Consider the following 25,018-nt stretch of genomic DNA (forward strand, 5'->3'; position numbering starts at 1 on the left):
GCGCTGGCGGCCGGCATTATACGACCATTCTCCTCGCCGGTGGGTGCCGGGTTCTTCTTCGTGGGAAAGAAGGATGGGTCCTTAGTACCGGGGGCTCAACGACATAACAGTGAAGAATCTGTACCCATTACCATTGCTCTCCTCCGCCTTCGAGCTTCATCAAAGGGCCACGGTCTTCACGAAGTTAGATCTCCGAAAGGCCTATCACCTGGTCCGTGTCCGGGAGGGAGATGAGTGGAAGACGGCTTTCAATACGCCCACGGAACACTATGAGCACCTGGTCATGCTTTTTGGACTAACCAACGCCCCCACTGTCTTCCAGTCCCTCATCAATGACGTGTTGTGTGATGTTCTCAACTGGTTAATTGTCGTTTACCTTGATGATATATTAACTTTTTCCAAGTCCCAGGAAGAACACACGCAGCACGTCCAACTCGTCCTTTGCTCACTGCTTGAGAACTCCCTCTTTGTGAAGGCGGAGAAATGTGACTTTCATGCTCAGACCGTATCCTTTCTGGGATATATCGTGGCGGAGGGAAGGCTACAGATGGATCCCACGAAGGTGTCGGCGGTTACCTCCTGGCCCGTTCCCCATGACCGGAAGAAGCTTCAACAGTTCCTGGGTTTCGCCAACTTCTATCGTCGCTTCATTCAGGGCTACAGAACGGTAGCAGCACTCCTCACGGCTCACACCAGTCCAAAAGGTGCGTTCCGATGGTCTTCAGCAGCCAACGATGCTTTTACCACCATCAACAACCGCTTCTCGACGGCTCCTATCCCGCAAGTGCCTGATCCGGAACGTCTACTGGTGGTGGAGGTGGACGCCTCCGACGTGGGAGTTGGGGCGGTGCTTTCCTAGAGGTCGGCCGATGATAACAAAATGCACCCCTGCGCCTTCTTCTCACGACATCTATCCCCCGCTGAGCGTAATTATGATGATTTTTTGCCTGTTGGATTACTTTTTTTTTGTTCCTGTCTGTTGGATTACTTTTTTCTTTGTTCCTGTCTGTTGGATTACTTTTCCTTTTTTTTCGTTGGGACTTCTGGAGCCGTCCTTTGAGGGGGGATTCTGTCATGATTGCCCTATTTGGAACACATGTGGCAGCTTGATTGGCGCCAACAGCCCGGACAAGCTGATTGGTGGCCACACCCTTCTTAAGCCCCCGACTTCAGTTCAAACTTTGTCAGATCGTTGAGAGCTGTTGTGTTTCACTCAGTGAGTGTTCTCGTCCGACTCCGTCCCTGTTAAAACCCGTTTCCTGCCTGATTCCCGTTTTCGACCCGTTTCTGAACCTGACTACGCCTGTTCTGCCTGCCGCCTGCCTACGAACTCTATTACGAACTTGACATCGCCTCTGATCTCCAGCCTCGGTCAAACAACTTGCCATTCCCGCTCTTCGCCAGTCCTCGGATCAAGCAATCAAGTAAGCCTTACTCTCACTCTCTTTCAATAAAATCTGAGAAACGCATGCAATTGAGTCCTGTGTCCGTTCTGGTCTGTGACAAAAATGTGATAAAATAGTACATTTTAATATACATACATATATATATATATATATATATATATATATATATATATATATATATATATATATATGTATATAATGTCATTGCTATATTCCAATTATTTTTTTATGTGTCGCAAGGTGGGAGCAGCAATGGTACAACAAATAGTGAGCAGCCAAAAAGGGGCAACTGGCACATACACAGAGAGTTAACAGGGGCTAACCCAGGCGGGACACGGCAGGCTAGACGGCTGCTAAAAATGGTTAACTAGGACAGGTCAGTGGAAAAACGGGGGCTGGCTGACCAAAAACATGTAGTAAGAAGCCGGGATAACCGGGAACCAACAACAAAAAAACGATTACGGTAGCAAAGACGAACCCAGCCGGGCCAAAACCAATTAGCACCGCAGGCAACAAAACTAGCCAACTGCTATCGGAACTAACCTGGAAGCTTTCGGGTGCCCGCACTCTAACAGGGGAGCTATCTGGACAATATTATATTAATTTCAAGACATGCGGCGATTAACACAAAAAGAAAAGTCACAATACATACTTAAAAGGTGGCGAAAGCAAAAAAGGAGCGCACGCTGTACACATTGGCAAGTAAACTTACCCCATGCAGCTTTTGATGATTAAAGCACTCAACTCGAACATAACAGTCAGAAGTCTCCGAGTGGCACAATGAGCGAAGTTACAATTACCCCTAGAAGAAGTGAGCACTATGCATCCACTGATTACTACAATCGCCGTTTTTTTCCCCCAGCGATTATTTAGATTTCTTGTTGTCTTCCGGTGACCTCAAAGCTCTAGGGCATATGAAGCCAAACTGTCTACTTGAGAATTAATTTATCGAGATTCACTGCGCGTGGAATATAATGAAACATATCTGCATAATTGTGGGGAGGAGAACTACACATTATTTGCCTATTTAAAAAAAGAAAGAAAAAACGGTCTGTAATCCCTTTAACCAAACCTGCAGGAATCCATTGTCGATGAACAAGAAAACCAGAAGGATGAAAACATCCATCTCCGCCGTTTTCTGCGGGTCCTTGCCAATTTCTTCATCCTATGCAGCCTTGGAGGCAGCGGTTACCTCATTTACTTTGTGGTGAAGCGGTCTCAAGAGTTTGCTGACATGGATAATGACGAACTATCCTGGTTCGAAAAGAATGAGGTACCTTTGTCAATCTTTTAGACCCCTGCATTGTTTGGATATGACGACAAATGAGCTATTTTGAAAATGTCAACTGTAATTACATCCACCAGGTGGAGTTTGTGATGTCTCTCCTGGGCTTGGTGTGCCCTCCGCTTTTTGAAACCATCGCTGAACTCGAGGACTATCATCCTCGAGTTGCTCTTAAGTGGCAACTGGGGCGCATTTTTGCACTTTTTCTGGGGAATCTTTACACCTTCCTTTTCGCCCTATTTGATGAGGTCACTGCTAAGGTGAGGCTAATACAGTGGTCCCCAAATTAGTGGGGCTGCTTTCCTGAGGGGCGCGAGGGTCCCTCGAGGGCGGTGCGGGCACATTTGACTTTGGGTACCTTTTTTTTTTTTTTTTTAACTTTCCCAGAGTAAAGTGCAATTACATCTCTTTTAAACTAGGGCACAGTGGCTTTCTCATCGGCAGAGTGTTCTGTTTACATTTTTACCTCCATGCAAAGCTTTAAGCATTGAGTTAAAGCTTTGCGTATAAAATGTAGATACAAAGTGGAGAAGACCCTCAGGTGACCCCATAAGGAAAGTATTTAACATGGCTGCGTAAACAGTTGGGGTGGGACGGTATGCTTTGGTCACGATTCGATTGTATCACGATACTAAGGTCCCGATTTATGTAACGATTTTTGGTTCGTCAAGTCACATTTATTTGTATAGTCCTGAATTAAAAAACACAGGCCACAATTACACCATCCCCTGATCTGAAACCGGCATGCAGGCTTGGAGAGACTCAAAACTCTAAAGCCCCAGCCACCTGAGTTGGCGTTGGGCCATAATGGATTCCATGCTGCAGCTGCCTGCCCTCTCCAACACCTCTGTGTGCGGCACTCTGTCCCTCCATGTGATGCCAAGGATCTTCTGAAGACATCTTACATGGAAGGTCTCCAGGCTCTTCAGATGGCGGCTGTAGATAGTCCATGCCTCACATCCATACAGGTATGTAGTGATGCATACAGCGCTGTAGACCAGCATTTTGGTGTGGAGTCTAAGGTTGTTGTTTTGAAAGAACCTTTTCCTTAGTCGGCCGAAAGATGCTGATGCTTGTTTGAGACGGCTCTGGATCTCATCATACAATGAGCAGGTGTCAGACACTATGCTCCCCATGGGGCACCATGAGCAGGTGTTGCCCTGCTGCTGTGAGGATTATTGGGTTTGGTGGGAGGTCAGCACTGGACTGACAGAGTACCTCTGTCTTCTGGGTGTTGATCGCCAGTCCCATTCTGGTGTATGCAGTTACAGCTGCCGAGAGAATGTTTTGCACAGTCTCTGGTGTATGGGCAACCAGGGCACAGTCATCAGCGTACTGTAGCTCAATGATGGTCTCTGAGGTCAGCTTGGTAATTGCCTGTAGCCTCCTGATGTTAAACAGGTTACCATCAACCCTGAAGTTGATGGTAACTCCAGCCTGCTTCTCCATCCTTCTACGTAGCAGTGTTGTAACACAGACAAGGAAGATGTTGAAGAGAACTGGAGCCAGCACACAGCCTTGCCTCACTCCAGTTTCCACACCAAAGGGCTCTGAGCTGTGTCTTCCAACTACCACACTGGCCGTCATCCCTGAATGTAACTGTGCAAGAATGGTGAGAAACTTGGGTGGACACCCAAATCTCTTCAGGACTTGCCACAGTAGGTCCCTGTTCACTGTGTCAAAGGCCTTTGAGAGATCGACAAAGGCGATGAACAAGTCCTTGTGCTGCTCCCGGCATTTCTCTTGAAGCTGACGTGTCACAAAGATCATGTCGACTGTTCCCCTGTCCTTTCGAAAACCACACTGTGACTCTGGGATGACGCATTTCGATATTGTGGAGATGAGTCTGCGCAGCATGACCTTGGCAAGGACCTTTCCAGCAGTGGCCAACAAAGAGATACCCCTACTGTTGGAGCAGATGTATTTATCTCCTTTATTCTTGAAACAGTGTCCGTGTACAGAGGTATCCTCCTACAGCTGGGATGTTGTCAGGTCCAGGGGATTTATTGTTTTTCTGGGTTTTGACTGCATGCAGGATTTCATTGAAAGTTGGCGGGAGGTCGAGGTCTGGCAATGTAGGATGTTCAGGGAGCTCTGAAAGGACAGTTAGGTCCACTGGGGTGGGCTGGTTGAGCAGGGTGTTGAAATGCTCAGCCCACCGCTCCACTATCATAGCCTGATCCTTGATTAGAGATGTTCCATCAGCAGATCTAACAGGTGCCAGGGAGCAGTTTCTGGGGCCATAGATGGTTTTTACTGCATCATAGAAACTGTGCATATCGCTTCTATCAGCGTGAGGCTGGATTTCATTGGCTTTTGAGATCCAACACTCATCTTGCAGTTTTCTGATAGTTGTCTGGGCCTCGGAACGAAGGGCTTGCCATAGCTTTTTATGGAATTGAGATTGTGGGTTGTTCAGGGTGGCTCTGTGCGCCTTGTGCATTCTGTCCAGGATGGTTGAGATCTCTCCGGCATTCTGGTCAAACCAGTCCTGGTGTTTTTTGGTTTTAAAACCAACAGTTTGGGCTGCATTGTCAAAGAGGGTGGTAGATATATAGGTCCACTTCTCATCCATCCCAGCCTCTGAAATGACCAGCTGCTCAATGTCTGCCAGCCTCTCAGCTAGGGAGCAATGGAAGTTGTCAAGGGTGTCGCTACTGGAGAGTTTGGCACAGTTGAGTGTCTTCCTCTTTGAACCACCCTGACGTGCTAGGGGCCGGACATGCATTCTGACCTTTGTCAGAATCATGCGGTGGTCGGTCCAGCAGTCTGCCCCACGCATAGCTCTTGTAATGAGCACGTCCTTTAGGTCAGCCCTCCTCACGATCGCGTAGTCGATCAGGTGCCAGTGTTTGGATCTGGGATGCATCCAGGATGCCTTATATTTATTCTTTTGTTGAAGATGGTGTTTGTGATGGTAAGGTTATGTTTCGCGCACAGACTAAGAAGTCTCATGCCATTGGAATTAACTTTTCCAATGCCATGGGCACCAATCACACCATTCCAGTTTTGCAAGTTTTTTCCGACTCTTGCATTGAAATCACCAAGCAGCATGATTTTGTCATTCCTCGGGATGTGACTGAGGATGTCATCGAGTGCCTGGTAGAAGCGATCCTTCTCTTCATCATTCGATGGCAGTGTTGGTGCATAGGCACTAACTAATGTGACATGTCTGCATTTTGCAAGTGGGATGCGAAGAGTCATTAGTCTTTCACTGACACCCACTGGTGACTCTGTGAGCTTCAGCAGTAGGGTGTTCTTAATTGCAAAACCAACTCCGTGAAGATGGTGTCCGCCCGTGGGGTATCCCTTCCAAAAGAATGTATAACCCTCTTCCTCTTCATTGAGTGAGCCTTCCTCAAGGAGTCTGGTCTCGCTGAGCGCTGCCACATCCACATTATGGCGCTTCAGCTCGTTGGCAATGAGTGCTGTTCTGTGCTGTGGTCTGTCCAGACTGGTATCCAGGAGTGTCCTTATGTTCCATGCTGCAATTCTAAATGCTATTGCTTGTCGACCGCATAGTGGAATGTCCCGACAGGCGCGGTTTTCTGTCCGGATACTGTGCTGAGTGGGCAATCTTTAGGCCACCTTTTCTAGACCTTTCCCCAATTGGGGTGAGCAGTGCGGCCACTAAATAGTGCTGCTCAGACGCACAGGGGTCTGCCGGAAACAGCTGCCACTCAATCCCAGCTGTTAACGACCCTTGCCCTGTGCCGCTGATGTGCAGAGGTCCAGCTAAGAGCTTCCAGCTCATTCAAACCTGTTCCCGTCACTGGATACTCCATCGCCGCCAGACTTTTGTGGTCGGAGACTCAGGTAAAAGAGGATACCTGCGAAATGATGGTTTTTAAAGTGGCGTAAGGGGTGCTCTTTCCCCAACGCCACTATCTTGATTGTAAAGAAGATGGTTCCAGTGGCGAGGGAGACCCTAGACGACCGGCATCTTCCGATCCAATCTCCTGCGACAACTGACCGGCACGTCTTGGGGATGGCGGCTCTTGGAGATGCGGACGATCTACATTGCCACCATCAGATCGCTCGCTGAATATGCAGCTCCTGCCTGGGTGCCCTGGGCCTCCAACACCAATATCCAGAAACTGGAGAGGGCACAATCGGATGCGGCTCGAGCAATTACGGGCCAACTTCGATCGACGCTGTCCTCCATGAAGCCCAGCTCCCACCACTCTCCTCCCGACTTCAGCTTGCCAGCCTTAGGAAAGCTGATGAATGGTTCCACCTCCCTCCCAACGATCACAGGAGAGTACTCCTCCAAAAGCACGGTCCTAAACGCCTCAAGAGAGAGGAATGGCGTAATTCCACAACCCCCATTTTATCCTCTCTCAACCTCACACCAGTGGACTCGGAGTCTGTACATGACCCTAATATTCCGTGGCCTCTGGCGCCCCCAACACCCATCCATTTCACCCCCGTCCCAAAATCCGCATCCCCTGCCCAACAACTTGCCACTGCAGAGGAAACACTTGCGGATCTGGGCCCAACCGACTTGTATATTTTCACAGATGGTTCCACCCTCAACGGTACGGAGAATGGAGGAGCCGGAGTGGTCATCTTTAAAGGCAACACACTAATCCACTCCTGGCATGCGCCAACCGGGGGCCTTCAGCAGTTCTTTTCAGGCCGAAAAGTCTGCCATGATCGCTACAATCGCCTGGCTTGACCACAATAACGACTGGTCCTCAGCCTCCATCATCACGGATCGCAAGTCCCTCCTCCAAGCTCTCTCCAACCCTAATATAACAGACCCCTCCCTCCTGTCCCTAAACTCCTCAATTGCGGCCTTCTCCCCATCCAAGAGCATCTGGCTTATTTGGGTCCCGGGTCACTGCAACCTCCCGGGTAACGACCTTGCAGACGAGCAGGCTAAATTAGGCTCGGCCCTCAACCTACCGCACCGCTAGACCCACAAACTCGGCTCGCCATTATTCGCAGGAGCTGCAAACACCCCCATCTACCCGCCCACGTCTCATTTCTCTTACCTCTTCCCACCACAACCCGAAGGAAGAATCCCAGCTCTCAAAGAAAGACCTTGTCGATCTTATACGATTCCGGTCCGGTCATCACCCCTCCCTCCGAAGATGGCAACATTTGACGGGGAAATGCGAAGACGATCGGTGCCGTATATATATATATATATATATATATATATATATATATATATATATATATATATATATATATATATATATATATATATATATATATATATATACACATACATATATATATATACATATATATATATATATATATATATATAATATTCTCATCAGCTGTATAATGTCCTTCGACGACTCCTAGAAAACTCCCTCTTCGTTAAGGCAGAGAAGTGTGAGTTCCACGCCAAATCGTGTCATTCCTGGGGTATATCACCGCGGAGGGGAGATTACAGATTGATCCTGCAAAGGTGTCGGCAGTCACCTCCTGGCCTGTCCCCACGGATCGCAAGAAGCTCCAACAGTTCTTGGGTTTCGCCAATTTTTACCGACGATTTATTCGGAACTATAGCACGGTAGCGGGTCCCCTGACGGCTCTCACTAGTCCCAAAGAAACATTCAGATGTTCTCCTGCGGCCGACAAAGCATTCACCACCCTCAAGGCTCGATTCTTGACGGCTCCCATCCTCCTAGTACCTGACCCGGGGCGTCAGCTAGTTGTTGAAGTGGATGCCTCGGACATAGGAGTTGGAGCTATTCTCTCTCAAAGGTCGACAGAGGACCAAAAGATGCACCCCTGTGCATTCTTTTCACGTCGCTTATCCCCTGCCGAACGCAATTATGACGTGGGGGATCGTGAGCTGCTAGCAATAAAATTGGCCCTTGAGGAATGGCGCCACTGGCTGGAAGGGTGCCAGTTCCGTTCCCAGTTTAAGAATCTTGAATACATCCGTTCTGCTAAACGTTTGAACCCGAGACAATCCCGCTGGTCACTCTTCTTCACCCGTTTTAACATCACCCTTTCCTACCGCCCCGGGTCCCGCAATGTCAAGCCAGATGCCCTCTCTCGCAGTTTCAAAAGGAGGACAATCATTCCCAGGGTCCGACAGCCATCCTTCCTGAGTCCCGGTTACTGGCCACTCTCACCTGGGACATCGAGGACCGCGTCAAAGAGGCCCTCCAAGACCAAGCAGGCCCCAGTACTTGTCTAGAGGGGCGGCTATTCGTCCCGGATGCCCTACAGTCAGAGGTCCTTCAATGGGGGCACGACTCTCGCCTCTCCTGTCAACCGGGTGCTACCCGCACCAGCAACTTCCTGGCCCGACGTTTCTGGTGGCCCTCATTGGCAAAGGATGTTCAAGAGTACGTCGGGGCTTGCCAAACCTGTGCCCGGCAGAAGGCTTCGAATCGACCCCCTGCCGGATTGCTTGAGCCATTACCAGTCCCCAGCCGTTCTTGTTCCCACATCTCCCTGGACTTCGTTACTGGGCTGCCTGCCTCGGAAGGGATGACAACCATTTTGACGATTGTGGATCGGTTCAGCAAAATGGTCCACTTGGTGGCCTTGCCCAAACTTCCGTCCGCCAAAGAGAAGGCGCAGGTGGTCCAGCTGCATGTCTTCCGCCTCCATGGAATCCCAAAAGACTTTGTTTCAGACCGAGGTCCCCAATTTGCCTCGGGATTTTGGAAAGAGTTCTGCCGTCTCCTGGGGGCCTCGGTCAGTCTCTCGTCCGGGTTACATCCGCAATCTAATGGACAGTCTGAACGCCTCAATCAAGAACTGGAGACGGCTCTCCGCTGCCTGGTTTCCCGTGAGCCTCTTTCCTGGGCGCAACAGCTGGTATGGGTGGAATACGCCCACAACTCCCTTGTCTGCTCCTTCACTGGCATGTCTCCCTTCCAGTGCGTCGGCTCTTGCAAATGCCCGTTGCTGTCGTCGCACTTGGGCTCAGGCACGGGCTGCTCTTCTTCGGGCCGTCCAAAGTTATTCAAAGGCGGCTAACCGAAGAAGAATTCCGGCTCCAACGTACTAGGTGGGCCAGCAAGTATGGTTGTCCACCAGGGACCTTCCACTTCGGGTGGAGTCCAAGAAGTTGGCTTCCCGATTCCTGGGACCGTTTCCGGTGGACAAAATTATTAGTCCGTCGGCAGTCCGCCTGCGCCTGCCCAGCACCATGAGGGTTCACCCGACGTTTCATGTTTCCCGCATTAAGCCTGTCCGCCAGAGCCCCCTGGTCCCTGAAGTCACTCCCCCCCAGCCCCTCGCTTCCTGGATGGTGACCCTATCTACACCGTGCGACGTCTGCTCCGCTCTCGTCGTAGAGGACGTGGTCTCCAATATCTCGTGGACTGGGAGGGATATGGCCCGGAGGAACGGTCCTGGATCCCCACCCGGCAGATCCTGGATCGCTCGCTCATCTCCGAGTTCCATCGCCAGTATCCAGATCAACCTGCTCCTCGCCGAGGTCGTCCTAGGGGTGTCCGGCCAATGACTACATCTCCGCCGGGTCCATCATCGACTACGCTGCCTGAAGACGACGATAGAGCATCGGTCCGCTCAGTGGAGTTCTAACTGGCCAGCCTGTCGGATTATGTTCCTGCATGTTGGATTATACTTTTGCCTGTTGGATTATACTCTTGCCTGTCGGATTAATTTTTTTCTGGAGCCGTCCCTTGAGGGGTGGGGGGGTTCTGTCACAAGGATTTGGCGCCAACAGCCAGGACAGCTGATTGGTGCACCCTGTACATTTAAATCCCCAGCTTACGGTAACACTTTTATCCGATTGTACTATGCGATCTGTTGCCATCTGCTCAGAAAGCCCGTACCTCCGACTCTTTGCCTGCCTCCTGTTTTTCTACCTGATCTCTGTTGCCGACCCATTTCCGAATTTGCCTACGACCTGCCCTGCCCGCCTGACTCCTGATCTCTCTTCCGAACACAACGACCCCCTTCTTCTCCAGCCCTAACCAACAACACGACGACTACGCCTGTCCACGACCATTCCCGCCAAGCCTTCACCCGCCTGTCAAGTCTCGACAATCCGTCAAACAACGGATCGAAGATTCACGTCTTGTCATTCCTTCCTTCCAATAAAAACCAAGAAACGAGTGCAAGTGATCTCAGTTTTCCTTCCGTCCTGCCTGACAAAGCAGTTGTTTAACAAATAAAAGTACAGTACTTTATAAAGTTTTTTTTTCACAGATAACTTCTGTACTCATAAATTATCATTCAAAAATGATTTGCTGCTGCTGTATTGCACTACTGATTCCAAACAGGGTTGTAAATGATTTCAGGACACTACCCACTTTTTTACTTCAGATGATGATTTGTATGTGGTTAAGGGCTATACAAATAAACATGACTTGACTTGACAAATTATTGAAAAGTAACTATGTGGCGTAATAATGCTTTTACTTTCTATTGGGTCTATCACCCAACGTCTCTGAATGAAACACAAAATAAGAGACAAGGCACATTAACTTCAGCTCATGAGGAGATGCAATCAGTTCAAGTCCTGATTCTCATCCGACCAAAAATTCAACAACTCCCCTTTTTTATTATAGTTCAGTCACAGAACTGTTGAGGGAAGGAAGTTGCGGGAAGGAACAAGGGGACACTCCGTTGTATGTAGGGCAACATCAAAAAGAAAAATGCAGCTTTACTTCACAGGCGAATGGTTGATTGGGTTGAGTAGTTCACAAGAAGCTAAGACTTTTTGAAGTAAGGAAATACTTAACTTAAAAGTAAGCTCTGTAATGCTCAATATTTGTAGTAAAGGCATTATAAATGGACAATAATTATATAACCTTACTTTAGCATGTCGGAAAGTTTTTCAGTGATAGAAGACATCTTCCTTTGCCTTTTTGGCCCAGTCCCAGTTCCTTTTGTTAGCCGTTGACACAATAGCTTTCGAGAAAGTGTGTATGTAAAATAAGTTTGTCAAGCTTTTTACGTACGTGTACAATTCAGACCACAATTTCAAGTCAAAACATTTATTTATTGATTAGATATCAGTAACATATTGCATATATTCTATCTTTCTATCTACCCTGGTCATATCCCATAGCCCCACCCACTCAATACACAAACACACACAGCCCTTGGTGACCTGTCCCGTGATAGCATTTTCTGTGTATTTGCTGCAGAATACCACACCAGGGATTACGGTATACTTAATGCATACCTGTCAACCTCCAAGGCTCCTTACCCTTACAAAATGTTGTATTTTCCCTTACAAAATACAAAATAATCTTACACCATATTTTTTTAAACGTGTTTATCTATGTAGTTTAACATGTTATATTGTACATGTGTTTCGTTATATCATATATTGTTAATTAACATTTTATTGTGAGATACTGAGTTGCCCGACATGAATGAGGTTAATAATAAAAAAGGTTCAAAAAGTAAGTAGGTTCTTATTCAAATTATTAATTTATTTTCTGCATTAAATTATTGTTGGTAATATAGTGATTAAAGGGATAACCACAAACCTGTCTTTTTTCATTTTCTCCTTTTGTACATCTTTTTTTCTTAACTTCTTTATACAACATAATAATTCGTAATATCATGCATCAAAGCAAGTGAACCGTTTGAGAGCCGGCTCTCTTTAATGAGTTGAGCCGAAAAAGCCGGTTCTCTAAAAAGAGACGGACTTCTTTTCGCTACATAACTACCACATGAAATCCTGCGGCCGACAAAGCATTCACCACCCTCAAGGTTCGATTTTCGACGGCTCCCATCCTCCAAGTACCTGACCCGGGGCGTCAGCTAGTTGTTGAAGTGGATGCCTCGGACATAGGAGTTGGAGCTATTCTCTCTCAAAGGTCGACAGAGGACCAAAAGATGCACCCCTGCTCGCTTCGTTTGCAACAACAAAAAAAAAAGATACAGTTTGACTTGATTGATATGCCGTTTCGTGATAGTCGGTGTATACCGGATGGTACCCATAGTTGACAAATTCGCGTTTTTCCGTACAGATTTTGTTGTACGTCGTACACGGCTTAAAATGCATAATAAGCGTACTTTGTACGACAAAAACGTACAGGTTGACAGGTATGTTAATGTATATGATATATTAGGCTACATGGGCAATAAGTATGGTTCTATTGTGTAATTTCAGTTAGAGAGTGAGAAGGCAATCAAGAATGCCACTGAGTTGGCGTTAATTGAATACCATCGAAACTACAGCAGCTTCTACAACACAACAGAGGTGCCTCCGCCCGATGTCCATCCTGCTGACGTTATCAGAGGGCCCTGCTGGGAAACTGCAGTGGGAATAGTCAGTTATAGTTTCCACACAATTGTACTGACCATACCAAGACACCCATTCTGTTTGTTCTTATTATTGATTCTGCTTTGCAGGAATTTGTGAAGCTGATAGTGTCTGACATGCAAGTGAACTACTTAACGATCCTGATTGGGGACTTTGTGCGAGCTGTTGTTGTCCGCTTCCTAAACTACTGTTGGTGCTGGGACCTGGAGGCCGGATTTGTGAGTCATTTGTGGCTGTATTATCAACTAAAGTAGCCAAGTAGCCAAGTATTCAGAAATAGCCATCGTAAATCACAAAGTCAAGTTGGAAAATAATAATCAAACAACTCAAACGGATCTTTTAGTTCATTTTGTTTTGTTCATTCATGTTTCTTGCTAAAAGGTACAGTGTGTAATATTTGGCCCCTAGATGGCACTGTATTGTCTAATGCGAACAAAAACCAGTGCCAAATGAGCACAGCCGAGCAGCAATATGCCAGACAAACATGGCCGTGTCTCCTAACGATGGATTCCGCTACGTAAAAGACACACAAATTTATGGGCCGATGAATATTTACAAAATTAACGTTGGTATGATAACTCATGTATTTTTGCCCATTATTCAAAATATTTTTTTACTGAATGAAGGGTTTTCTGTACCATAATTAGGCAATAAATATTAAACACTGTCCCTTTATTGTTCATTTTATTTTAAGTTCAATTTAAATAATTAATCTACATATTATTTTATTATTGTTATTATTATTATCATCTTCATTATCATTATTAATATCATCGACATTATTACAATGTACTTCAAGTTTTTTTCGACCATTTATATTCTTGCACTCATACAGCATACAACAGGGGTCTCAAAGTCCATTGAGTAGGGGGCCGCTGAAGCTAGGATCTGGGTGAGGTATAGCCAATTGGGTGTTCCACAAAAACAATGCTGATTACAACATTCTGCTGTTCTTAAAGGGACAGTGTCTTTGTCCTCTAGATGTCACTGTAATGTGTAGTGCAACATAAAATGAGTCCAAGGAAGTCTAAAAAGTATGGAGACTGAAAGTGAGCAAAAAACACCCTTTTTCTTCCCATTTTTACTGAGTCTTTCTCAAAGAAAGACAAAAAGAAGAACGTTTTTTTATGAAAAAGGAGCAAGAAGTAGGGAAGAAATATTAAGAAAAAAGGCAAAAAAGAAAAACAAAAATAAAAACAAAAGTCAGTCAAGAACAAGAAAGAAAAATGAAAGAAAGACTGAAAAGAAAGGAATTGGATTTTTTCTTACTATTTTTTTAAATTAAACTTTTGGTGTTTTTTTGTCCTTTTCTTTTTTTGTCCTTTTTCCTTTTCTTCTTTACATATATCTCTTATTTTTATTTTCATTTTAAAAAATTTTCTTTTATTCCTATTTCTTTTCAATTCCAAAGTAATAAGTTGCGTTTTGGTCACTTTGAGTCACCGTATTTTGCTTTCTTCCGTTGTGCTTTCAGCACCCGTTTTCGGTGGCACGGCAGAATACAGCAACATCTGGTGGGAAAATAATACACACTGTCCCTTTAACTTTCACATTAAATCGGGGGCCTCAAACTATCACCCTTGGAACCGCAATTGACCTCTGGGCCGCAAGTTTCAGACCCCTGGCATACAATGTTCTCATACTCATGCAAATGGTGCACTGTACAGCTAGTTTATGTGTAAGTATGCAAGTGTGCTGTCTCATGATAACCTGAAACCTTCAGGCAGAGGATCTCGAGTAGTGAGTGAAACGTTGCACCGCAACACTGCAAACTTAATTACAGGAAAAGATATGCGAAAGAATAGGGGTGTCCAACATGGTGCCTCCTGGGGATTTTCTAGTAAAATTATTTCCAAGTGGTCTACTAGGTCCATCTAACCCCACTTGCTTCTTCTATCTCGTATTCTCTTTCTTTTTTTCGCTCTCTTTCTCTCTTATTTTCTTTCGCTGATTCTTCCTATTTTTTTCTCTTTATTTCTCTATTCCTCTTGTTCTCTCTCTTCCTCTCTCTCTTTATCTCTCTTGTTCTTTCTAACTCTCTCATTCTCCCTTTTCTCTCTTTATCTCTCTCTCTCTTTCTTTCTTTCTTTCTTTCTTTCTTTCTTTCTTTCTTTCTCTCTGTCTATCTGTCTGTCTGTCTGTCTTTCATCCTTTCATTTTCTCTCTCTTCCTCTCATTCTCCCTTCTCTCTCGTTATCCCTTCTCTCTCTCCCTTCTACTCTTTATTTTTCTCATTTTCCTTTCTCCCTCTCTCTCCCTCTCTCTATTTCTTTTGCTCTCTTTTTCTTTCCCTCCTCTGTCTACTTCCAAAAATTAACTCTGTAATAACACAGTAACAACATAGTAAGTAGTCCAAGATGGGTTGTTATTTTAGAAATACATGTCAAAGTGGGTGCCCTTTGTGCCAATAAGTACCAAAAACAGCTCTCTGCTTGAAAAAGGTTGGAGGCCCTGCTCAAGAATTATGTGCAGGTGTTTCAAATGATGCTTGCAACTTGTTTACTTCAGCCTTCGTATGGTGAGTTTGACATCAGTGGAAACGTACTGGGCCTCATCTTCAATCAAGGAATGATATGGTGATTGCTCTATTAACATTACAGCTGGAGGATTCCTTTTCCCTAAGCCAGATTTTCCTTTACAGGATGGGTGCGTTTTATGCCCCGGGGCTGGTGGGGCTAAACGTGCTGCGTCTCCTGTCTTCCATGTACTATCAGTGCTGGGCTGTAATGGCCTGCAATGTTCCTCATGAGCGAGTCTTCAAAGCTTCGCGCTCCAACAACTTTTACATGGCTCTGCTTCTGCTCGTCCTCTTTCTCAGCCTGCTGCCTGTGGTCTACACAATAATGACACTGTCTCCATCATTTGACTGTGGGCCCTTTAGGTTAGTCATGGGCAATACGCACTGCCCAAACCTTCTCTTCACTCAAGAAAACGCATCCTGCGCATACAAATCCGGGCTCGAAATTGCAAATTTAGGAGTAAATTCAGCCAAAATGACAGTGCACGCAGGTAAAAACAACACGGCAGAGTGTTTTAAATGCAGTAATTCAAAGTCAATTTCGAAGTTGCACGAAGTTAAGTAAGGTCGCTATTTTTTTTTTCGAGAACTGGCTTTTTTGGCTCCGATCACTATAAAGAGCCGTCTCTTTCGTGCCACAGACCAAAACGGACACAGGACCCAATTGCATACGTTTCTCAGTTTTTATTGAAAAAGAGAGGGGGAGTAAGGCTTGCTTGCTTGATCCGAGGACTGACGGAAAACGGGAGCTAGCGAGGCGGAATGACACTTCCGTGTCGGACGAAGACAGGCGAGAAATGGTAAGTCGTTTGGCCGGGGCTGGAGATCAGAGGCGATGTAAAGTTCGTAATCGGGGTCGTAGGCAGGAGGCAGGCAGGAAACGAAGCAAAACGGGTCAGGTAACAGGGGCAGGTAGAACAGGCGTAGTCAGGTCCAGAAACGGGTCAAAACGGAGATCAGGTAGGAGACAGGTTTTAACAGGGACGGAGTCGGACGGGAACGCTCACCGAGTGAAACACAACAGCTCGCAAAGATCTGACAAATGTTTAAATCGTTTTTGTTGCTTTCATTCATATGTTAACAATTAAAATGAAACAAAATGATGAAATAAAGCAAAAAAGAAAACAATATCCAAAAGAAAAAGAAATAAAAAGCTTGGAAAAAATAATCTATCTATCTATCTATAGACAGCAAGGCAAAGAAAGGGGGCGGGGGAGCGAAAGGTCTCGCAAACCCTACTTATGGGGTCACTAAAAAATAAACAAAAGAAGAAGAAAGAAAGGAGAAAGGGAAATGGTGGAAAATAAAATAAAACAGATAGATAAAAGGAGGAAAAAGTAAGAAAACATGTAAAAAGCTTGGAAGAAAAAAAAACAGAGAAAAGATCAAGAATAAAGAAGCAAAAAAACTAAATGAGAGAGGTTAAAGAAAAAGTGGCAAACAAGTGTAAAGTGGAAAGAAAAAAAACATGGAAAAAAAATGCCCCCCCCCAAAAAAGGGAAAAAAAGTCAGGTTTTTTTGGGTCTCTGATTGGTCAATCTTGTTGTCAATATTACACTCCCACTTAAAAGTGTGACTAAATACAGTTCTGTATTGTCTCATCTCATCTCATCTCATCTCATCTCATCTCATTAGCTGCACCGCTTATCCTCAGTAGGGTCGCGGGGTTGCTGGAGCCCATCCCAGCAATCATCCGGCATTGGGCAAGGGACACCCTGAACTGGTTGCCAGCCAATCGCAGGGCACACAGGGACAGACAACTCGCACGCTCATCCACAACTAGGGACAATTTGGACTGGCCCATCCACCTGAAATGCATGTCTTTGGAATGTGGGAGGAAACTGGAGTGCCCGGAGGAAACCCACGCAAGCACGGGGAAAACACACAAACTCCGCACAGGAAGCCCAGTAGCTGGATTTGAACCCACACAGGAGGTTCCCGAGACCTTAGAACTGTGTCGCACACGCGCTAACCACTGCTCCGCCGTGCTGCCCCAGTTCTGTATTGTGCAACTGAATAAATAAATCCTCCAAAATGTTAGTAAAGTGGAACCTCGGTTCTCGACCATAATCCGTTCCAGAAACCTGTTCGAAAACCGATTTGTTCGATCACCGAAATCATAAAAATCATGTTAATCGTTTTAATCCGTTCCAACACCCTGAATGTTTACCTTGAATGTTTAACGTAAACAAATTACCTAGGCTAATCGTACGTTCGCGTTATCGTAATCTTCTGTACGAAAGATTACGCTAACATGAACGTGTGAAAATAAAAAAATCAGGTGGTTTACAAGTCATTTAGCACCTGGGTCTCCACAACAAGTGGTGAGCGGTTCATTGGAAAGGGGGCTCCATTCCAACACCCTCTATGTTGGGCTCCGTTCCAACACCCTGAATGTTTAACTTGAATGTTTAACGTAAATAAAGCTAACCCAGGCTCATCGTACGTTCGCGTTATCGTAATCTTCCGTACGAAAGATTACGCTAACACGAACGTGTAAACATAAAAAAATCAGGTCGTTTATAAGTCATTTAGCACCTGGGTCTCCACAACAAGTGGTGAGCGGTTCATTGGAAAGGGGGCTCCGTTCCAACACCCTGAATGTTGGGCTCCGTTCCAACACCCTGAATGTTGAACTTGAATGTTTAACGTAAACAAAGCTAACCCAGGCTAATCGTACGTTTGCGTTATCGTAATCTACCGTACCAAAGATTACGCTAACATGAACGTGTAAACATTAAAAAAAAGGATAAATAAAAGAATTATGCACATGATTTCTTACCTTTTGTGGGGGTCAGCAGAAGGCGCAGGTAGACGGTGGGGAGAGGATCACTCTTGCACACGTCCTCCTTCATATTTTGCTATTATTTCTTTCTTAAATGCAATGGTTGTATGCACTATTTTTCTTTTTTCACCTGTAGCAACTTGGCTGCTTGCACTGACTTTCTTCGGAGGCATAATAAGGGGCTAAAACACCCGTACGCCGCTCAGCATCGCACCCTAGCGTACGCACTCACGCATTACCGGCGTTCGAACTCCGATTTTTTTGACCGAACAGCGAAGCAAGAATTTCTCGAAATTTTTGGTCGGACTCCGATTTGTTCGAACTGAGAGGCGTTTGAAAACCGAGGTTCCACTGTACTATGTATCAAAAGATAGTTTTGAAAAAATGGAAATCTCATGTAATAGTTGTTGTAAAAACAACAAAGTTTGTGGGGCGTGCAACCTTTCTGATAGTACATTAGCTAAGTCATCAATAAGTGACAAGGTTTTGGACCTGTTTGCTAATGATTCGGTTGCCACACTTGGGATTGATCGCTGTTATTCTCTGAGACGCTCACAGACTTTGTTTGATTGCTCAGACCCGTGGAAGCTTACAGGGAACATTGATATGGGGCACGTGTATTGGAGTATCCGTCTCAGGAGATGATTTAATTTTTTGTTGTAAATTTCTCAGGATGAGAAAAAAAAAGCAAGTTTTTAGTCTTTTTTTAAAAATCAAAATATATGATTCTTTTTAAATAAATACAACTAAATGCTCCTTCTTGCCGTTAGAGGACAGTAAAGGTGTAAACTTGCTGACGTCCAGTAAAGGTTCTATGCATAATTGAGACAACTTCTCCTTGAGAACGTGTATTCTCTGTGATGAACAAGAATACATCAAAGCAGCGCTCAAGATAAACGAACAAACACTTGAATCACATTGTTAAATGTGCTCGTGCTCAGATATTGACACCTATTATTGATGCACTTCTAAAGGCAAAAAGAAGTTTCAGAAGCCTGCAGCAGAAAGAAGACTGCCGGAGTGCAATGAGAGCTGGGGGGAAAGGTGTGATGGCAAGACATTTCTGTGAAGAAATCTTACAAATAAGATTTATCTGGTTTCATTTTCACCCAATATTTGCTGGCAACCAGATCAGGGTGTCCCCTGCCCACTGCTCGATGATTGCTGGGATGGGCTCCAGCACCCCCGCAACCCTACTGAGGATAAGCGGTGCAGCTGATGAGATGAGATGAGATGAGATGAGATAATGCAGTATTTTCTCAGCTTCAGTAGGCCTAACCTGGTAGTTGTATCTGATGTTATTGCCAGTGTTTGGCACATTAGCAATTGTAACTGAGTCAGTAACTGAATTAGACTTTGGTACAAGTGACCAACCAGGGAAATTAACTTTCAGTTACTTTTAATAAAAGTTGTACTTCGTCAAAGAGCAGTATTCGAGTCAGTTGAATGGGGAAGAACAGATAGGTGTTAATGTACCTTGTAATATTTATTGCACCTCACCAGCAACAGATTTTTCCTACACTTGAAGTGTAACAAAACAGTCAACAATATAATAAATTAACAACCAGCAGTAAACAAAATAAAGTGAGTATGACAATTAAAATCTAACTCTCACAACCTGAGACATCTGGTCAAGTAGACATAGCCTACTGTACTTCAAGTATTTTGTTCACAACAAAAGTCATATGTAAAACAATATAAAGGGATAGTTAAATCACAATCTCTCTTCAAACAACTGCTGAAGTTCACATATGTACTGTACTTTTTTTACACGACAAAAGTAAACAGTTCAACAAAATAAAGTGCATTGAACACTACAGTGTAAAATAAATAATTCAAACTCCTACAACCTGAGACAACTGATCAAGTAGAAATAGGAATGAGCACTTCAAATATTTTGTTCACAACAAAAGTCAACAGTAAAGAAATATAAAGTGACTATCCGATCCCTTTCTGTACGTCACTGACTTCCCCCCAGTCTTTATTCTCCTCTCTATCTACGATAGCTGTCTTCTCTCAGTGAGGAGAGAGCAACCTTCTTAGAACATTTAGTGTGTGCTTGAACCACTGAGAAAGAATCCTACTTTACGATTGGATGTTCTCCATTAAGTCACGTCATTACGCACTCATTGTTCTGTGTTACTGTAGATTGCTGCCATGTTAGATTGAATGAGAGTTGTGTTCACGTTTGCGTGTTGTTGATGAATAAATATCCCAAAAGGCTGACCGCCCTGCTTATCTATGCTAATTTTAAATAGACAAAATAACGCACCGCTTTTGACCATCAGTAACGGTAACGGCGTTGTAACGACTGGGAAAATGATTAGTTGGATTACTCTGGTAATAAAAAAAATAACGACGTTAATTATAAGAGCATTGTTCCCAACACGGGTTCTTGCCCATTCACTGCTGAAACTCATATTCTGTATTTCTTTTTTTATGTATGTCAAAGCAGTATGACAGTTGAGCATGCACATTTATTTATTCATAGCTCCCACTTAGTTAGTTTAGTGTGGTGAGTTGGTTCAGATGTAAAGCTGCATTTATTCAACTGTTAAAATAAACAGTTTGTTAACACATTCAACACAAAACACGAAAATCATTTTTCCATGTTTTGTGAATACATTTCTTGTCCTTGGAATATCACTTTTAATCGGTAATTATTATTTGTAGGGTAGGCTGCAAATGTAGGCTGAATGATAAAGGATAGCAATATAAAAAAACAAAGCTAAGTATATGGCGTTGATATTTTTTTTACTGATTCTGCCCACCTAAAATCATAATGCCTTGCTCCAGTCCCTGAGCCAAACTGATATGAGTGATTTAAAGCGACAAAAGTAAAAGATTTTATTCATCATTTAATTTGTCTTGCAGTGGCCAAGAGAAGATGTATGATATAGTCATGGAGACTATTGAACAGGATCTTCCTGCCTTCATTGGGAACATATTCGGCTATGTCACCAATCCTGGACTCATCATGCCAGGTGTACTGCTTATGGCGTAAGTTTCAAATATAAATAAAATATGTGCAAATAATTAACAAGTGTGTTAACATAAACATTCATCCATCTATTTTCTGCTCCACTCAGTGTAATTTTAAATACAGTTGACTGTGAAAAGTTTAAACGATAAAGTAAAATAATATTTTTCCGAGTTCCGAGTTTCAAAAATTCAAAGACAAATGCTCTTGTTCCAATGGCAGATAATTATTATTTGTGTTGATTTATTATTTAAAAAAATACCTTGATATGGAGGATGATTTTTTTGGGAGGTCGCAGGCTCCTTCTAGTTAAATGTCAAAGTGTCCTTGGGAAAGACACGTAACCCCTAGTGCCCCGATAAGCAAGTAGGAGCCCGCATGGCTATCAATGTGTGAGTGTGTGTGTGAATGGGAAAGTGTGAAGCACATTGTAAAGTCCTTAGTGACTTGAAAAGCACAATATAAATCCAAACCATTTCGACATTTAACTTTTTTATTTAATCTTTTTCTCATTTTTCATAAAATATTTCTTAAAATAATTTGTAAAAATAGAACACTTATGCGATGAACAAAAGTACAATTTTGACAAAATATTACAATCAATATAACTAAATCTTACAATAGGAATAAAATCATTTTTTTTATAAATCAGAAAATGTATATGGCATCGCTGTATATCTAATTTTCCTCAACTGCATTTCTTATTTTACTAGAAAAAGAAAAACAAACTAAAACAACCATACTTACATAATATTGTATTATTGTTATATTGCCAACAGTACAATACATTGAAGAAAATAATGTCTAAAATGAGTTATCGTCCATTAGAACAATACATTTTCTGCAGTCCTGACATTTTGTTTCACTGTACAAATACCTAGTAAACTAGCTCGGGGGTTTAAAAAGAGTCTCTGAACCAATCAGCGCTCAAGGCTGTTGGTGCCAATTGGGCAGTCACAGGTGCCCTAAATCAGCAATCATGACAAAGTGCAGACATGGTACCATAAAAACTCAATAGAAGATAAGTAAATCAGTCAAAGGGAAATTGTGTCATTCTCAATCTTTCTACAAATTGCCTAAAATAATTATCTATTCTTAAGTAAAATTTCTAAAATCACAACTCATCATGTTATTACTATGTTGTTACTATGCTACTATGTTACTATGCAGGTTAATTATTAAAATAGGGTTAAATAGACTCAGTCAACCTATTAAAAAAATCACAATTACAGAGAGGCACCCGGGCACCTCAACTGTTCTTAGGGGGCACCACGTTGGAAACCTCTGAAATAGAGTTTTTTCTTGACGGCAGTAGCTCAGGAGGTAAAGCGCTCATCTTGGGATCAAGGGATCCCAGTTCGAATCCCGGCTCGTCCGTGTTACATGTCGAAGTGTCCTTGGGTAAGACACTGAACCCTTAATACTCCCAATAAACAGGTTAGCGCCTTACATGGCTGCAAGGCCGCTATTGGGAAATGTGGAGCACATTGTAAAGGGCTTTGGGAAGTCATTGACTTGAAAAGTGCTATATAAATGCAGATTATTTCATTTCATTTTCATTTCTTGATGCGTTTATGAATGAATTTTATTCTCTCATCCTAATCATCACGCTACAGGCTGGCCATTTATTATCTAAATACAGTGTCAAAAGGATATCAACAGGCAAACGCAGACCTTAAAAAGAAGATGCAAATGGTGAGTATTGACTTTTCCCTAGTACATAGAAGACGTGGTCATTTTCAACTAATGACAGTCAACATTATGCTGACCCCAAAAGGCTCGAGATGAGGAGAAGAATCGTCGGAACAACAAAGACAGCACGAATCAAGTCATGAAAGATTTGGAGGACCTACTACCAGACAAGTCTTTGATAGTGCATCCAACTGAGGAACAGCTCCTCCCACCTGGTATACGTACATGTAACATATTTTTGACCTGCATGTCAAACTCATTTTAGCTGGGGCCCACATTCTGAAAAATTCTCGCTGGGGTCAGGCTAGTAGATTAAAGAGAAGGAAAGAGGGAGGAAGATATACCTGTAGATAGAGAAGGTTGGGTCAGAAGAAGGGAGAAAGCAGAATAGAGACCATAGAGAGAGCAAAATAAAGAGAGAGAGGGAGGAAAAAAGGAGTGAGAAAGAGAAAAAAAGGAGAGAGAGCGAGAAAGAAGGTGAGGAAAAATAGAAAGAGATGGAAAAAGGAAGAAATTAATAAAGACAGGAAGAGCGAAAAAAGAGTGAAAAAACAAGGAAAGCAAAAATGAGAAAGTAAAAAAAGAAGAATAGCAAGAGCAAAAGAGTAAAAAAGGAAAGAGAGTGAAAGGGCAAAAGAGCAAGACAGAAAAAGAATAAAAGAGCAAAAGACAGAAGGAGCGAAAGAGCAAAAGAAAGAGAAAAAGCAAAAGACAGAGAAAGAGCAAAAGACAAAGAAAGAGCAAAAGACAGAAAGAGCAAAATAGTGCAAAAAAGAGATTGAAAGAGGGAAATAGTGTTGTCTTGCATGCTGGTTCAAAACCCTTGGCGGGCCACCTTGTTCGACACCTGTGCCCTATCACCTTTCTTTTTACTTTCCCTTAATCCTTTTAGAGGTTGTCATTGTGAAGGGCACCAAGTCTTCCAAAATGAAGCTAGGAGAAGTGGAAAATGGGAAAGAAGAAGTTTCATCAGCTGCATCTAATCTGAAAGGCGCGCTGACCCGAGCCCCCGCACCAAGAAGTCGACCTCCAGGAAATGCCCGGGGGCCCCAACCTGGACAAGGCAGAGGCCGAGGCCGAGGCAGACCTCCAAAAGAATAGGGGAGCGCTCTGGACAGAAAAAACAATCACAAGGGGGCAAAAAGCGTATAGAGGGGAGCCGACTGTCTATTTTAGATAATGAAACCTGAATGTGAAAATGATCTGCATTTATATAGCGCTTTTCAAGTCAATGAAGACTTCCCAAAGCGCTTTACAATGTGATTCACATTTACCCATTCACCCACACTCACACACCAATAGCGGACGCACAGCCATGCAAGCCGCCAACCTGCTTATTGGGGGCATTAGGGGTTCAGTGTCTTACCCAAGGACATAACATGTAACAAGGAGGAGCCGGGATTCTTGATCCCAAGACGAGCGCTCTTCCTCCTAAGCTGCTACCGCCCCAAAGCTGTAAGCTGCAGCTGGATGTGCTGTTTCTTATGTTTAACGTGCTGTGTAGAAACTTTTGGGGTCATTTGATATGCCCCCCTATGCATTTGATATGCCCCCCTGCAACTCATAATGTCTGTTGTCAACACTGGTGAGCTGTGATTTTCAGGGTCACATTCAGATCATCCACACCTTGAGGTCTGCCACACTTAAATTAATTTGGATCTTTTCAACCCCTTAATGTTCCTGTAAAATTCACCTGAAGTGAATTGAATGTTGAATGGTTTCAACAGTTTGGAAAACATGGATGGTTTTGGTCTCTTTTGAAAGGTAAGTCTTTGAGGTTTTGTCCAAAATTTAAATAATGACTGCAAGTGCTGCTAAGACTGAGTAATTTGAGTTGGAATACACAGAAAGTTGAGATTCAAGCCTGATTTTATTTTTTTTTAATCAAAAGCCTGCATATGAGTGTAGTATGGGCGTCTTAAGACAGTAGCTCGAAGCTTTACCTGGTGCCTCGTCAAATTTGATCACAATCTGAAAAAACTAAACATTGTATTTTACACATTTTTCTAAGGGTGGGTGAAGGTGTTTCCAAAAGTGGCCATTTAGAGACGACCAGTTTACAACACTAAAACCTTTTCAAATGTGTTTTTTACTTTGGCCAATTTTTAGACATTGTAAAAG

General features: G+C 43.8%; 1 protein-coding gene across 1 annotated transcript in view; it reads left to right on the forward strand.

Moving 5' to 3' along the window:
• tmc2b (transmembrane channel-like 2b) overlaps nt 1-23,998 on the forward strand; it is a 47,284-nt gene extending 23,286 nt beyond the window's left edge. Inside the window, exons 12-21 of the mRNA XM_088335005.1 lie at nt 2,485-2,679; nt 2,772-2,951; nt 12,770-12,928; nt 13,012-13,140; nt 15,431-15,498; nt 15,564-15,803; nt 21,100-21,225; nt 22,822-22,900; nt 22,983-23,112; nt 23,790-23,998. Of these exons, the coding sequence (XP_088191131.1) occupies nt 2,485-2,679; nt 2,772-2,951; nt 12,770-12,928; nt 13,012-13,140; nt 15,431-15,498; nt 15,564-15,803; nt 21,100-21,225; nt 22,822-22,900; nt 22,983-23,112; nt 23,790-23,998 (1,515 nt within the window). The remainder of the gene's footprint in view (nt 1-2,484; nt 2,680-2,771; nt 2,952-12,769; nt 12,929-13,011; nt 13,141-15,430; nt 15,499-15,563; nt 15,804-21,099; nt 21,226-22,821; nt 22,901-22,982; nt 23,113-23,789) is intronic.
• The last annotated feature ends 1,020 nt before the right edge of the window (nt 23,999-25,018 follow it).

This window comes from Urocampus carinirostris, chromosome 5 (genome assembly GCF_059441175.1).
Source record: "Urocampus carinirostris isolate Australia breed hairy pipefish chromosome 5, RoL_Ucar_1.0, whole genome shotgun sequence".
In the NCBI taxonomy this organism is placed as follows: domain Eukaryota; kingdom Metazoa; phylum Chordata; class Actinopteri; order Syngnathiformes; family Syngnathidae; genus Urocampus; species Urocampus carinirostris.